The following is a 17,707-nucleotide window of genomic DNA, read 5'->3' as shown; positions in this document are numbered from 1 at the left end:
GCCACACTCAAGTCGGGTGCCTTTCTTTGACATCTTAACGGTCATCCCTTCTTTCACTCTCTGGGAAAGATATCGTATTCCCAAGATTTCCATACGAGTGGAAGCAGCAGATCTGCAGTAACGGACCGCATAACTATAAATAACTCTGATAGAGAGAGACTGTCAAGGCGCAAATAAGAATATTATTGCCGAATTGAAACTGGATTGAGGTATAACCTTTTTTTTTAAAAAGTAATTCTAAAGAACGTATGCCAATTTGAAATAATGTTGTACATGTAGATCTTCTGTCGTATAAGAACTGCTTCTGATATGTACTGTACTTTTGAAGAATGCGTCACAACCAAATTCGGATGTAGGTTGTTCCAAAATTCGCTGTAATTGCTACATAAAACCTTCAAACTTTTTTGCTCATTGTCAAAAAAAGCTAATCTATCAAGCAAGTGAAGTGATAAGATATATATGAAAATGATTTCCTGTGGGTATATGAACTCCCTTTTCTCGGAAACGCCGCACCTGGCGATAGCTTATCAAAGTGAGCTCCGCTGAAGGTCATACTCGGACGTCTGATTTTAGAAGCATATGCTTGGAACTCATACAGGATGCCTATGGCGTTATCAAGCATTTAGTACGCAAAAAAGTGACTAACAGCATACAGCATGGCTGGCGAAATGATAAATCCAGCTCGTGGTGATTCCAAATACATTACAAACCCTTTGCCGTGACTCATGCAACAAGTTCTGGAACTTTTCCATAGCATAAACAAAAGTCATGCAAGCCAAACTATCAGTCCATCTCTATTATGGCTAGCTATGGTTTTATTAATTTCACTCCATGTAATCCATACGTAAATACCATATGGCAACTTATTTATACTTTGATAAGCAAAATGGAAGCGAATTAATCATAATTGAACAGACTAGATATCGGCGCATTGGATTTAAGCCCTCTTTGGATTCTACTTTTGCATGCTTAAATGCAATATTATTCTCAGAATAGATAGATAGCTTTATTGTAGAAGCAGGTAATGAGGGGTTGGGCCGTAAAACTTGGATGATGTCACTGGGCAATGAGGATACTGTTTAAAAAAGGTAAAATAATATTAGCAAGGGCAATAGAAGGGAAAAGGTTAATGCGACATTTATGTGGAGTCATCAATAAACCTTGCAACACTGTTAGTGCTTATTTTATTGAAATTCTAGTTATATGACTTTCTTGAAAGTTTGATTGAATCATTTACTTAAATGGTGCTTACATAGTTTTCTTATCGGTTGACAGATTAGAATTGCGGTTTGCTAGCAGTATGATGTGCCGCTTTTAAATAATTTTTTTTTCCGCATTTATGATACTGGTGGCAGCTAAGTGACACAAGTAATCTGATGCGTGGCGTTCGTTTAGCTTGAATTTTTAAAAAATACAGACATAGTTTTCTTCTCTTGTTCATGCATATATGTATCCGACAATTTAAACTGAAATAGTCCGGAACTGAAGCTTACGTATTCAGATCAACTCCCTTGGCTTCTGGATAAACGAGGCGCCAAAAGATACCATCATCAATCGTGGGCCCAATTAGATAGGGAAGGACCTTTATCCCTATTTAATTGAATTCGATTCTTCAACAATCGCAGATTTGATCTGCAAAGAATAAGAACTTCCCTTAAGGATGTATTCTTGACCACTGAATAGTCGTAAAGAGTGATTCATCTGTCGATTAACAGTAGGGACATTATCTATCTGCGCGTAGACAGTCTTAATGAGCACGCCAAAGCATACGGCTAAATCGCTGGGCCAATATTAATCGCGCTTTTGTCTCTTGTACTGAGGGAACTTTTCGACCAAAGTTCCCAAGAGAACCAGAAATCTTGGCTAAGTACTGAAATATGTAGGCAGATCGATAGACCCTAAAAGCTGAAGGTTGAAATGACAGTCTAGTTCTAGTACGTCTTACATACTGGAGCTCTGATTTTCCTTGTCACATTCAGCAGGTTAAAACCCTGGTAATTTGGGAGCTTTGACAAAGAATGGGAGAAGGGGTGATAATTGTGAACATTCTAATATAGTGAAATTGCTTTGATTTCAACCGTTTTGAAGATATCATCATGCCTTCATCATTTGCAAAAATAATAGCTGAAACAATCCTCAGACCCAAGAAAGAATATCCCGAGAACCTGACCCCACAGCATGCTTAAACCAAAAAAGGGTCTGTGAATTCGAAAAAGTGGTAGTTTCCTCCCAATTGTTTCGATCTGTCACCAAGTGGTATCGGGCTCAGGACTCCCTCAATCTCTAATAAAAAAAGTATTTTCTAGTCTCCAGTCTATTTTTTAAAGTTTGATTGGTTTACGTCTAATTTTGGAACCATTTTTTGAAGTCTTTCAAGAGAATAGGAATTTTCATGCTTCTTGCCAAAGCATAAGAACCATGTTGGTATTCGGAAGTTCTAAAACGATGTTACCTATAATGACGTCGTGATCAGGGAGATCTTCTTGATTCTATCTACTCTTGTTGATTTTGTTAACTTGAAGTGGAAAGTATCTGAATTTACATCGTGAAAGATTTCACCTCTTCTTCCATGATGCTTGGATACTTTTTGCAAATGTTTCGCGAATACTACTCCCTTTTTATCTTCACTGCCCCTCCCCCTGAAATCTCCTAATCTGGATAGAAATTCCATTGTGTAGATTTTTGCATCTTTCTGGTGCGATTCTATGGAGAATAAAACGAAGCAATTGATTTGCACTGGCCAGTTAGGCAATCTAGACATTTGCAATGCTCCTCTCGATTGACGCTCTTAAATTAGCTGCACTATTTTAAATGGTGACTTGACAGCAGCAACATCTTGACGTGGAATAAAGGGCTGCCTGAAATCTAAAATTCAACGCAGTATCGTCTACCATGTCGCCCTCTATGGTTCCTGAGTGTTGACCGACTATAAGAAACAATGAACGTCGTCTCGCGTTATTAGAGACGAAGATGAAGATATCCGCGATTGATATCGAGTTGCACCGATCGTCAAAAAAATGCGAGAGAGACGTTTTGACTGGTATGGCTACATAATTCAGGCTAACGAGAATTCACTGGTTTGATTGGTGTGAATATCGTCGTAAACGACAAAAAGGACGGCCGAAATAACGGTGGCTTGATACGTTGGATGAGGATTTAAAAGTCTTGTGACTGTATCCAGATCAGACCTTTGATAGAACAAAATGGCACAACCGATCACGGTGAGCCAAACGGGACAAGGCTAAAGAAAAAGAAGAAAACTGTGTAGGGGTATTTCGTTGAATTTCTCAGAAACTTTGTTCATTTCATCTTTCATTTTCAAAGAAATGTTAATTTGTATTTGCGGAACTTCTTGTTAGTTGTTTGACTTAGCTGTCCGTTACTGCCACATTGATTTTTTCTTGTAGACGCCCTCGAAAATTTTAAAATGATAGGCGTGATCCTTAAAAAGCTAAGTTCACTTAGTTATTATTTTCGCTTTAGGTAAGCAATAATTACAATAAAGGCAGTTTCTGAGTTATCCAGCAGAAATGACATCTAGTCTAGAGTCTCCTTGGAGTTAATTGGTCTGGATTCGCAATATATGTGTTCTTCTCCTTGTTCACAGTCTTAGTTTAGACAATATGGGGAATATTCAATAAAAATTTCATTCGAATTAGTTAAACCATTTTCCCGGAAACACCAATGCCAGACGAACTTTTTTAAAACAAAAAAACACGTTTCCTCCATCTCTCCTTTTTCCAAAAAGCGGATCGATTCTTGAGCAATCCAAGAAATGTTTTTTTCCGACGTGGAATTACAATATGTTGGACAATATTTTCAATGACATCTTGGAAAGTTTTTACGTTTGTTTTAAAAGTGCAACTACAAGACATTAACGCCCATTTACCCAAAAAGAAACTTCAGTCAATTTCTGCAACTGATTCATGTAGATGTTGGCCTTGATAATGCACGTTTACAAGATTTCACAAAAGTGTTGCCAGTGAGTTACAAAATACAGGTAGAAGATGCCTTAAATGGTGAACTCATTATCCTGATTTGGCAGCACTTCGCTAGGATGAACCCGCAAGGTATGTTACGTATCATTCTGATACAAGGTCGAAAGTTTACTGTCAGTGATTATTGAGTCGAGAAAGTCTTTTTCTGGACGAGATTAAGAGCAAAATTTTACGGTCTCCATGGAATACAGCGCACCATACTTCCATCCTGGCATATCGAACGGTCTACGATCTTGAGGTAGCATTCGACCATGCTATGCGCATATTCAACCATTTTCTCCAAATTTCTGATCCTGGCTTCCAATTAAAAGACGTTTTGTATAAAGAACATTATCAAGGCTCGTATTGCCAAAGCGTTGAGACCAACCTTTCACTGTATAATCGGGAGTAACGTGCAGTCCGAACTCAGTGTTTTTTTTTTCTTTTTTCCGTGTCCTTTGAACGGGCTTACTGCGGCTGTTCGTAATGGCAAATTATCTGTATTTAGTGATCACCTCCTTTTGATTAAATTCATTGATCCTTCAAAAAGTATGCGACTTTTATTCATAAACTTAACATTTATTGAGGTTCAATTCTTTAACAATTCTTTAATACTCTTTAAAGTACTCCACTTTAGCTACACTCCTCTCAACGGCTCTGTCAGTGACTGAAGTAACGTTGGAAATCCTCACTTGGTATAGCCTGCAAATGGCCTATCGTATTCTGTTTTCTCTGGTCTCAAACCTAGTTTCCTCCATAGGCATTATCAGCTTGGGAAAAAGTCAGTCATCACCAATTCGACTTAGATCTTTTTGACAGTATTACTCGGTGGTAGTAGTGCCGTGTGGTGTATACTCATGCTGAACAATGACATTAGAGTTATAAAACCCGATCGGCATGCCTTTGATATTGCTATGGCCTTGCTCTTCTCTTCTATGTTTCATGTATGTTACATGCTTCTATAATGAAGGCTGGAACTTGGTTTCTGGGTCAAGATTCTTTATCAGTGGCCTTTGGTATTGATAAAGTTTCAATTCATGGTTTACAGTCGTCAGCATGCCATTTTAGTCCTTGCCTAGTTTTCAAAGGCAAATAGGACCAAATCGGATGGGTATGGGTTGATACGCACCCATACAACAGGGGGAAATGGTGGAAGTTCACTTAAAAAATAGTAGAATAATTGCAGAAAAGTTTTGAAACGTTGATCATACCCAAGCGTCTATTCGGACGGGTGTATTGAATTCTCTTCTCGAACCTACTACTGACTGGTGCTTGTACGTTCAGGTCAGCTAAAAATATCGCCGCTATAGCTGGCAGTGTGGCTAAAAGTCGATGTTTGTCCATTTCGAGAGGGGAAGTCAACATAGTTTGTATCACTTTCTGCTTAAGGTCTTGGCCTACATTTGTGTCAGTTACAATCAGCAGATCACAGACAACGCCGACCATTCCGATTGGATTACAACAAAAAAAGGAACAAAAACAAGATTCAGAGTTTTTAGACAATATTTTTCTGAGTGAGTAAATAACCAAAACTGTCATACTTGCGGCTTGGAAACCCCAAGCGGTAAAATCGAACAACTCCAATCACAAAGGAGTTACATTTTGGTGACATTTTTGAGTTGATGACATAATCGAATAATGCCGACTTTTTGACAAGAAATTGGAAGCTATCTCATTGTCCTAACGTAGCCCTGGCTAAGTCCACGTAGAGCCTAAATATTATAGTTGTACTCACATCGGATCTCAATAGGAAAATTATATTTTGGTTCTGGTATGATCCTGGCTAGAGTTTCTTCTTTTTGGCCAGGTGGGGGAAAACCTATATGGAGTCTAGACAGTTCTGCCTAAATCGAACAAAAATTGTTTTGGCGCTATCATGAACATGACTGAGCCGCTTTTTCGCTTCGCTAAACTTGGCGATATATAGTGAGAGAGATGCGTAAGAATGATCACACGAACCGAACATAATAAACAGCCAAGGCCTAGCTAAGCTTTCCTAGGTATACCTGAGATATAAGCGATGTTAACCTAATTAAGCTCTGGCTAAGCCCTAGCTTCAATTCTAGCTCTGCCACGGAGCCTGAAAAATGCTCCTGGGTAAAACATTTGCTGGAAATGTGGTTTCTCGAAATATAATTCCAGCTTCTCTTTGAAATACATTAAATATAAAGTTTACGCCAATGTTACAAAAACGATTTAAGTCCTAAGGACAATATTTGCGAAATGCAGACCTCCATTACTTCAATGCAGGTTCCTGTACATTTCGTTGTTGAGAGAACATTCACACACTCTTTCATTTCTTAAATTTTTTTCTTTATTTAATTTTCAATGAGTCTGCAGTTGAGTGATTGTTGTTGTTGCGAGTGATTAGCCTACCGCAGCTGGACCATCACGGAGTAAAGCGTGTTTCTGTTGACTTGGAATTTCACCCTTTATTGAAAGAGCACGGCGACCCATACCTGTTCTACTTTTACTGAACACGGGAAAATCAGTCTAATTGTTTCTTAATAAATTGCCGTAAACAGGGCAGGTATTCTAAACTTATCGCGGAAAAAGGAAAAAGTCTTCACGGGATGAGGTGTTTATTTTTCTAATAGAGTAAATTACTGAAATATGATATTTTCCCTCCTCAAAAACAGGAAGAATTTGGATAATCTTTTTCCGAATCTCAACAACCAAAGCATTCACAACGCACAAATTATAAAACGTCTCATACTGGAACAACTACATCCGCAACACTCCAAAGATAACTATCGATAATATCCAGGATTGGTTTGATGGACGAAACTCCCAAATTCATCAGAAAATTTTATATGCAACCCTAGAGATTAGTCACAAAAGTCTTCCAAAACACTTGTCCCAACTTTGTTCCCGTCTTCCCCATTCAACCTACTCCTGATCCCATCCTACATATTTTAAACCCTTTTTTCTTTCCTAGTAAAATTGACGCGCATAATTTCGTGCGCTCGATTCAAACATCCTTACAAGGTGGAAGGAAAAAACGGCAAAATAGTGGAAGTATTTTTGCTTCTGTGTAAGAAGATGTTGCGATCTCCCACACACATTGTGGGTCATGGTCCAACATCATCGCCCTCATCCAATAGCACAACGACAACACAACATGCGACACAAGGAGCCTTAAATGGAAGTGCCCGTGGTGGTGGATCACCAAATGGAAATGCTGCAAATCGATCCCGGAATGGTTCAGGAAGTCAAAATGGACAACAACAGCACCAGACAACAACAACACGAACATCATTATTTGATTCGTGTCATCGGAAAATTCGATTAATTGGTGGCGGTCCAGTTGCATTTCTTGGCGGTCTTGTTGCGTAAGTACTTAAATTTATCAAGTTCCTCTAAAGGAAAGAAACTAAGTAAGATTTCCGTCCAGATATAGAATTACCTTAAAGACCTCTCGGAAAACGATAGAAATAAACTTTCAATCAAGACGAATAAATACTTTAAACGTTATCGACTCAGTGACTCATAGCACTTGAAATGTTTTTGTCCTTTGATATGGACCGTCTACTACGTTCCAATTTACCTCGCTCTTATCTCAAGTGACCTTTTTTACAGCCCATTTCGACGTCTTATCAAAGTACTGGTCCTGCAACCCGCAGCGCGGATAAAAGAACTAGGGACGTCCGTCGAATACGTATGAAAGACCTGATTTCGCCTTCCGCTTGATCCTTCAATACAACGTCAGATTAAAATGTGGCACAAGAGTGAAGCCCGACGGCACTTCAAATCTGGAGTGGAATTCACATACAATAGCAACGAAATTTTCTGGAAAATCCTTTCCTATGTCATCGTATACAAAGCGAAACGATGAGGAAAAAAATCAATGGTACAACGCAGCAAGCGTAGGCTATATGTACTATGAAAAAACCTATACAAGGCATCGTTATGATATGTCTTTAGCTTTCCTTTTACAACTCCCCTTTGCAGGATTGGGTTTCGCCTCCTTCATTCCCTATTTCTCATGCTCCGGAAAGATGTCGTCCAATAACCTACCCCCAAGTAACCCAATTCCTTACAGCATCTATTTAAGCCAACCTTTGTTTCTAGTGCCACATGACGATGAAATCTTCTAGATGACCGACTTGGATATGTTTGCATCCATTCTTGTTTCTCTGTGGTATGAATTTCGTCCTAGAAATTAGCGTCATAAAGTTGTCGTCCTCAATATCATGTTTTATAGCGATTTTGGAGCTTTTCTTATTAAGCATCTTGACTAGAACAAAGACGAGGAAAAATCACAGGACAGAGAATGCAAGTGAGAAGGGAAGGAAATGAGAGAATATTATGTCTTGGAAATTAGATATGGAATCGGACGGTTTCTAGGTTCTAGGTTAATTCAAAATATCCATCTAGGATGTAGATTAAATAGCGTAATTTGATTATGGCTTCATTAGATGAAAATTAGGGATGTAATTTTGTCGCAAATATGAATTGCTTGTTCTATGTAATTTAGGATTGTATGTCAGCGATGGTTATGTGGAAAAGCCATTCAATCTGAAGATTCGACAAGTATCTTTCCGGTCAATAAGATATAATTAACCAGGCTTACATCAAAGGAACGGAAGAAGCAGGCAATTTCTGATAGCAGTCCTTTGTTTGACACTTTAAAACTTTTAGCACGTGTAATGTGGCCTTGATTGGAATAGCAACCGAGATGGAAGGGGATATCCTATAATTAAAAATATTGTGGAAGTTGCCTATCCTTGTGTGTTTATGTTGTAGCTTTTGAAAGCCTATATAGCTTCTAGCCAATAATCTTTTTCCAATATCTGCTTCGTTCGAAAGCTATTGAAATTCTGACAACATTTTTAAGGTCAATTTGAAAGGTGAGGTAAGGATAGTAGTTCATATCTATTGCTCTTTTACTTTCTACAGCTCACATGTCAAAATAAAAAGCAGATATTGTGATTTTCAATTACATAGTGTTCCTTCTTAATAGTGAAACAATCATGTTTGCTAGGTCCTTCAGTACAGGTTAGCTTTATATTCCTGGCATTTTAAATCCCTAAATGCCAGTTATTCCAGATGCAGTAGTAAAGCCGGGACGCGCTAAACTATACGCGTGGCGATTTTAAGAGTAGTTTGTTTCGCGGTTCCGCGAAATGTTGAGGGAGTGGGAAGTGGGTGAATTTCAATAGCTAGGTTTTTCACAAGCTGCAAATTGCTAATATATCAGTATCTTCGGAAAGTTAAACGATCGTAGCTCCGTTATTGAATACTACTGCGTTTTACGTATGTTAGGCATGGAAGCGGTTTGACACAAGAAAGGTCAAATAAAATTGTCCTTGCTTCAGTATCAACTGTCATTATTAAAATAATACAAATAATTTCATGGAGAAGCGATTGTATGTCTCAGCACAGTCTAGGATTAAGTACAGTACGCTTGATTTTTTTCCTTATTAGTTAAAAGTTAGACGACGACCATGACAGGGTGGAGGGGGGATGAACTATAAGAATGTATGACTTGAAGACGAGGGTTAGTGTCAGTAATGCACATTGGTAAAAACAGCCAGCATTTCGTCGAAATCGTTTAGAAATTTATATTCGTTATTAGTCGGCTACCTCTGGTAATACGTCTAATAATTCACCGCTGAAATGTTTGTCCTTTAGACGGCAATTAAATTGCAATCATTCTCAATTGCTAAAATTGAAATATATGATTCAGATGAATCAAGGAGGCACAAATCTTCTATCGTGCTTTTCAGAGTGATTTTTTGCCGTACTGTTTTTGAGCCTTTTCAAATCCTTTTTTGGACATCATTCTGATTGCCGTGGAACACGAATCAACCGTCTACTGTGTAGGGTTACTGGCTATAAAAGGAAAATAGGGCAATGTATACGCGGGTACTACATTAATGGCGATTCTCATTCTTCAGGCTTTCAAACCATTCGTTAAGTCCAGTGTTCTATTCCTATATTCCTAGAGTTAATTGAAAGTGACATTTCACAACATCAGCAAGCAATATGACGTAAAGGAAAAAATATCGCTTGATCGATTTTTGATGCCCGTTGTCATTGTTATGTATAAAAATTAAGTAAAAGGTTTCTGTATGAAAAACACTATATAGTGCTGCTTCAGGAGTTCCCATTCTAGGTTTTTTTAAACCAGTATCATTTGGTAATTTTCGAGCCATTTCACTAAATAGGCGGGTATATACTTTTTTCGTGAAGCATGTGAAAACTCTCCCATTGAGAGTAGATGACCAACAAAGTTGAATTCATTACCTAGGTCTCGTGGCTTGCTGGTACGAAATTTGCTACTAATATCGCTACGGTCCTACGGTTGATCATCCACTACATTTATTTTCTCGAAATGTGACATTTCCTTAGTATCCTCATCAGTAATATCATCTAAAATTAATTGCTTGCTAACGTAATGTATGACCTCAGGATTTTTTTCTTCTGCGTCAGCCACACATCAAACAAAGTACTTTTCAGGAGAGCGGTTTTCCTGAGAAATGGATTGGAAGGATATGCTTTTTCAAAATCAAATCAAAATCTTTCTAAAATCGGTCCACGCTACTAACTGTCATCATTCTACGCAGAATTTAAGGGCGGGGGTCCGAACTCATGCATAGGGTGTAAAGTTTTTCTTCACCGCATATAACCATGTGCCACAGTTGGACAAATTCAATGCATATACGGGGGTTAGTCAAATATAAAAGGGTATTTGGTTATCAAGCACCGTTGGAGAGTCCTAAGTCCCTGAACTACCACGAAATCCTTCTGGGTCTCCCTATTCCATTTACGCATCCACTACCAATATTATTCCTATTCAGTCTATATTAGAGCAATAAGTGATCGAATGGTTCCTACTTCGATTGCACATATTGTTAGTTCCGTCTATATCAATTCGAAAATCCGACAAGGATATGAATTATATTGACCGAAAGCGTCGACTTGCAGCCTTGGATGGTTTGAGGCCAGATAACTACTACTTTCCTATAATACAATTGTCCTGCGGTCGAAACTATGAGCCAACATAAAACTTTTTTTGAAATATTTTTTCGCCGAAGAAGAAGAGTGGTCCGTGCAATCCGAGGTTGGAGTGAGTTGTTCCCCAAAACATGGAAGAAAAGTGGTTCGCCAGCATCTTCTTGGTTTTCGTCCCATTCGTAAGGCGCAGCAACCAACATCTAACGAATAAAGGAGTCGTTGCTTCGCTTTTTTGGTCGCTTCACATTAACTTCGATGCAGAGACTAAGGTTAGCTAGTGAGTTCTCGTTAGTGAGACTTACATGACCATGCCATCGAAAGTACCACTCGCAATTTTTTCACGATAGCTGCGAGTTGGTGCGAGCACATTGCAGCATCTGTCATAAGAACAGATATTGCACAGCTATTTATGGTTTCGCACATCCCAGCGGGAACCAAAGACACAGCTTTCTTAAAAATTCATTTCGGATTGATGGTAATGGATCTTAATGCCATCACTGAGGGAATGGTGCTTTAAAAATCCTCTATGAGAAACAAACACGCGCAACATTCTCGACAATAGATCCATATTTGCTCTCCTAGGAAGTGAAGAGGAAATAAGGAGATTCCCTCAAGATCAATCTTCTCGATACATCCATTTCATCCTGGAATAGGATAAGGAAGTATATACAAGAAAACCATCTAGGCAACATCGACACACCAATACATTAACCACATGGGTCTCGGACTACTTACTTACTTCGTCTTCTCGGTGCAACTCCATATCAATTGCCGATGTCATCATTTCCGATATCGCACATCACTGATCTAACGCAACATCTTCGTCTCCATAACCGCGACGCGCCGTCCATTGTTTTTGAAAATGATCAAAAACAGGGCAAACAGCACTTCGGCAGATTTTAGATTTGAGACATAAATCCCATAATGTAATGTAATGTCTGATGCTTTTACGGTGTTTCTCCATAAGGAACCACGCAGCATGTATTCCGTCAGGATTTCCGCAGTTTTTGACAAAGTCCGGATTAATTCACGGGTATTTGGATCATGGCGCGAATACTGTTGTCAAGAATTGAACAATCGGATAGCGCAGTAATCTAAATATTCTACTGGACTACCTTTCTTTTTCCATAATGGAACGCAAGTGCTTTCTTGCCAGTGAGATGGTGCTATACCCTCCTTAATATTGCGATTGACAAACTGACTGAGCTAGACGGTTGAGTCTGTTTCCGGAACTCGTCTTTTAACAAGGTAATACAGACCGCTCGTGTTGTTCCGAGTATTTCAGTTTATCGTAAAGATCAATGGACCTCGCGGTAAAAAAGGATCGCTTGCCGGTTCCCATTGTTGTAAATTTGCCAAGCATTTTGCCGTAGAGAAACTTATAATAAAGGCATTTCTTCCCAAAGATTTCCATTTCGACATCGTCACTCCAAAGACAAGTTTCTCGCTTAATGAATCGCATTTGAGGTTTCTTGATCCCGAGGGTTGCGTAGCCGCTTTCTGGATGGTATTTTTGGTTTCATTTTAGGTTTCTTTGGCATTCACAATGGTAGGCAGCCGTGTAAGAAAGGTTATTTCCTTTTATCTCGCGAAACCGTCAGGAAGTCAAAATGCTCGCCTTGATTTTAATTAAAATGGTTTGCCAATAACCAGCGACTGTTCTTGGACCTCTTTAGGTCGAAATTATGTACTTTGCCCATTCCTGGTGCCCTCCAATTACTTACGTGTTCATGGGTTACTCCAATGTCATTTTGGTACCTGCAAATAAGATTAAAACTACCTCAGCACCTTAGAGATTTCTGTAATTGGCATACCATTGGAGAAAAGGTCCTTCATGGTGTCTCAAGTCAGAAGACCGAGGTGTGATTTCCGTTTGTACAGCGCGAGATACAATATAAGGTGACACCGACCTTCGAGATCAACCAACTGTTGGAAAGTGTTTCCAGGCACAATTCAAAATTAATCTCAACCACAAGTTAAACAAATCGGGAAACCGGAAACTCGGCGCTTCAGGTATGAAAGGTTTTGTTTGTTTCTTCTGTGAGTATATTTGAGTGTAGAACTATCCCATTTGTACGTAGCCCGTTATGTAAATGCATTTAGCATGTCAGGCTACTCACTTTAGTGTGATATTGATGAAACTAAATGCAGTCAATTTTCACGGTAAAGTCAACTGAGTTACTATATCTTTGTTAGTAATAGTATGATTCTGATCTGGGGTCAACATGCTTCATACTATAATTTATATTATTACAAATTTTCATAACTCTAGGATAAACTTAAGGAGGGGAGGAGGTTTACTCAATTTCTCCAAAAATAGAGTAGTATGCTGTCATTACCTTAATTTGAGTAGATATCAATGTGGAGAGCATTTTGAGCCCTGGACACCGTACAGAGGCAGCTTCATGATTTTTTCCAGATTTCTCGGTTGGATGGTTTCTGAGAATGGGTCCGTTAAGCAAATCGTCACTTTCAACTCCTCCTACACCCCACCTTTCCAACAAATATCAAAACTAGGACCAGCATCAAAAAATACTAATCAAGACCTTTCGTTTGGCACCCAACATGACTATCTTCGGTAACAAAATTGTTACACCCTCCTTTTGCATGTATGAGGCCCCCCTCTTCATCTCAACGTAGAAAGATGTCACTCATTGCATGCCTGGGCGTTCACAGTTCCTATCTTCTCGGACAGTATGTGTGCCGGACTACGCTGAAAAAAACCCGGATTTGTTTTTGCAGCTGAACGAATATCCCATCCGCGGACACCATTTCAACGTGGTGTGGTATCGGTGTGAGTTCATCGATCAGCTAAATGGATGGCTTCAAACCATCAAAACAAAAACGGCTTTTGTTTTGAAACTTGAAGTTATGCTACTAGCAAACCTTTAAATAATTCCATCCATCTTATACAAAGCCGTGGGAGCAACACCATTTATGGGAAGGAAGAAGAATTCGCCAGTCTGCAATATCAGACAATCGGGCAAAAACCTCGGCTAATTTTATACTGAATTTACAGCAATTCGTAACGAGTTCATGTCAATACCCCCTAACTAAATTTGACAAAAAAACCTTCACACAAAAATCAGTTCGCCCCAATATAAACACAAATGCATTAACTTCAATGCTCTCTTTAAATTTTAATCCGGATTCGAGAATTTATTGAATTGAAATGAAAAGCCGGCACGCAATAAAAGTCACTTTTCAATTGAGAAGTTTAGATATCGAATTCGTATCTGGATGTAAACAATCGAAGTAAAATTTCAATCTAGACATAAATCTTCGTGGAATTCTTCTCATCTTAAAATAAATCCCCAAAATTCTTCTTTCTGCGCAGCTTTTCAAATTTTCAAGAAAGAAAAAATAAAAATATTATGATCTCTAATCCAAAAATTGAAGTAGCAAAAAAGATTGCCCGAGTTTATTATGTAAGTGCGATTAAAGATGATCTCCCAAAACAAAATTAAATTGATAATGATGAAAGGTACAGTTTTGATTCCCAGTACAACGTCTATTCCCGTAAGTCAGTTACGGACCAAGTAAGGTTGCCGCGTCCTATTAGAGAAATGTCATCACCAACTTTTTTTTGATCCTGAAATATAATTTCAGCATATGCACATGCCTACACACATTTCTACATCTTTTTGCAATTTAATCAAGAAAGTACTTATCATTTTGTGTTTACTCATTTGCTGAGATTGTGGATGCCAAGAGGTCATTTTTTCCCTCTCAATTCGTCTGTCTGTGATGACGCGAAATGCAAAGACTAAAATAGTAACCATCCCAAGGTGGAAATAGAAATCAGCGAGGTGTATGACAATGACCGGGTTTCATTTTCTAGATTTTAAATTTCTTGGCTTGTTATTTACAATTATCATAATTTCTAGCCTTTTTTTCGGTGATTGTATTTGATGATACGCAAGTGAGGAGATCGTGAGTAAAGTTTACATTTGCCAGTAGAAAATGCTGGTGTTTTTTTGCTTTTCTTAAATTAACGTCTAGCGGGTGATATCTGCCCCGTCGTTCCTTGATGTGATAGGTGGATGGATTCTCTAGAGAAACGCAGTCATATTTGCTGATTAAATATTTGCTCTCAAAATAAATTTAGAGTAATACAGTGGGTCTTGTTGACATAATTGTTAAGTGAAATTAGTGATATATAGACTAAATTTAAGATTATTTATTTCGAATAAAAAATGGTAGAAAGACATTCAATATAAGCGTATAATCGTTTCTTCAGTTTCAGCAACAATATCCCTAAACACTTTCCAATCTCTCTCTCCCTTCAATCTAGGAAAAGGAAGGATGGCTCTTGTCGATTGCTTTTTTTATCGCAAAGGCTTTATCCTTTTATCTCAGGCCTAACCAGGTTAATTCGGCGAAGAGAGCCGCAAACCAACACTAAGGCATTTTATTAGGCCCATTGCCTATTCAATGTTGTCCGTCCTGTCGCTCTCTATGAAGTGGATGGTAAACGACCAAAAGGCAGGCCTAAACAACGGTGACTTGATACGCTGGATGGGGATTTAAAAGCCTCCAAATTGCACCCAGATCAGGCATTCGATAGAGCCAAATGGCGAAACCCATCACGGTGAGCCGACCCCGCTTGTGAACGGGACAAAGGCTGAAGAAAAAGAAGAAAGAAGAAGATTGCCTATTCAACGGCTTGAGACGTCCGCAGAATTTTATGAATCTGCAACAATCGTTAAGAAACCTTTTCGAGGTATCTTCGTCTAAGATCTGAGGCGGCTGGACAACTGCATATGAAACCCAGGGTTGTTTTCACCCTCTTGTCTGCATTGGCTACATACAGCCGAAACAATTATCCCAATCTTTCCTATTTGAGAGTTTAATGAATAGTGTCCCGCTAAAACCAGAGTTTTCATGTCTCTAATCTCAAGGGATAATAAAAATTCTAAAAAAAATTTTCTTCTGAAAAGTTTTTCGCCTGCTAGCTAGAATTTATATTTGGCCATTTGTATTTTCACCCTTCAGAGTCGACTTGACAGTGGATGGTTTGACGCCAAATGCTCCGGTGCCATCATTGTGGAGGTGAACCAGTCTGTCAGTTTCGTCACTACAAGGAGTTTTCGAGTGCCTAACGCCCATATAAGAAAAACTTCGTTTATTCGCCCAATTTTTAGCAGGAGCTAGTGTTAACCCCACACTAACTGGTATGCGTGGTGTTGCTGTTTAGTACTGATAAACTAAACTGACTGACGGAACTGATCAAAATCGTACGATCGCATCTTTTTTGTCTCCGTTTTGATCGTAATTACGGCTAACTTTGTACAATGGGAACAAATGTCAAACTTCAATAATTCAACCATACTCAAATGCATTGGTTTTTCAAGAACCGAAAGGGAATAATCAGAGTCTTTTGCGGTATAATATTTTCAATAGAATCTGGGATAAAAACGCATCCTCTCATATCAAGATTTGGTATCACAAATGGATTTCGAGTGGAGCTCTACAAATTAGCATCCAGCTTGCGAAGCTTCTTCGGTCGACCTAGTCGTCTTCTGTGGATTTGGATAATTAGGCTTAGGCCAATATTAGCTAGTGAGCTATCATTAGCGTGTATTATATGACCATTCCGTCAAATAATGTGATACTGATTGCGAATGTGCGCATATCAAGTTATGCCGTAATATAATACAAGGGTTGGCTGATAAGTTCGCGGCCTAAGGTGTTTAATGCGAGAAAAAGATGATGTTATGTTCTTCCCCTTAAATGAAATACGCTTTTCACATCGTGAATATAAATTCTTTATGCCACACTTCTTTCACTTCAATTGGTTGTGCTCTCCTGCCAAGCAAATAGTATTATATCCGCTTTTATGACGCCATTGAAGAACCTATTGACTTAGCATATGGGATCCTAGTTCTTGCGTTTCACAAACTTAGCAGCAGTATTAAGTCCTGTTGCTGCTCCAGTTTCATTCTTGGTTGATCCAAATTCGATAATATTTGTGGAAGTGGTACATGCACAAATTCTTCCGTTGATTTGTGCTCGAAGCATTCCTGCAATTTACCCAGCGTATCGACAGTCGGTTAGCAAGTTGCCGTCCTTCTTATTAACACAGCAGAAGCCTTTTGTTGAGGATACAAGGAGTCCTGAGTCCGCTTGTTGACCGACCGGATTAATTCAGAAGCAACTTCCTTCTTCTCTTGTGGTCCACGAACCCGTCTTTTTGAATTAAACAAACGATCATCCTCTTTATAACAACTGGAGGTTTAACTCAAAAAGAGGGGTTCATGGACCACATCCTCAACAAAAAAATCACTTCGGCCTAGTTTAGGTCTGAACATACGACGGATTTCACTTCAATATAATTCGCACTCATGTCGTGTTTGTGATTATATACCTGCCATTACCACCTGTTGCCACTTTCGGTCACGGTGCTCCCAGGGCATCTGATAAGTTGCCTCTGCCCTGGACGAAACCGTCGAGTCAACCTTTTTTTAAAAATAGCATTCTATATCCTTGGTGCGCTAGTGTCAACTATTGACCCCCCTTTTTAAGTGTCCAGTTTAAGGTTATGCTGTTTGTAGTGGACAATTGGCAATTGGTTTCTATGCCTGATCTATTCCATTCTTATAAATTTCTGAAGTGGCTAACGTTTTTGACTATCCTTATATCGTCGTTTGATGTGGATGTGGAAATGTGCGATATGTTCGTTCGTTCAAATAAACTGAATAGATTGCGGATTTACGTTGATTAGTGTTGAATATCTGCGAACTACTTTGGTCACGCTGATCCCAGAGCAG

At 38.9% G+C, this 17,707-nt stretch overlaps 1 protein-coding gene across 6 annotated transcripts in view; it reads left to right on the top strand.

The window, feature by feature from the left end:
* The window catches only part of LOC119647786 (MOB kinase activator-like 2), a 402,844-nt gene that overhangs the window by 171,038 nt on the left and 214,099 nt on the right, over positions 1-17,707 (top strand). For 4 of the 6 annotated variants that reach the window (XM_038048968.1, XM_038048976.1, XM_038048975.1 and 1 more), the window contains exon 2: positions 6,617-7,309. The exons of the other annotated variants lie outside the window; for them this stretch is intronic. In XM_038048968.1, the coding sequence (XP_037904896.1) occupies positions 7,020-7,309 (290 nt within the window). In that variant the 5' untranslated portion in view covers positions 6,617-7,019. The remainder of the gene's footprint in view (positions 1-6,616; positions 7,310-17,707) is intronic. 6 annotated transcript variants of the gene reach the window in all.

The sequence above is a fragment of the Hermetia illucens genome, chromosome 2 (assembly GCF_905115235.1).
Source record: "Hermetia illucens chromosome 2, iHerIll2.2.curated.20191125, whole genome shotgun sequence".
NCBI lineage: Eukaryota > Metazoa > Arthropoda > Insecta > Diptera > Stratiomyidae > Hermetia > Hermetia illucens.
Note: the sequence above shows the minus strand (reverse complement) of the source record. Positions and strands in the feature narration are given on the sequence as shown.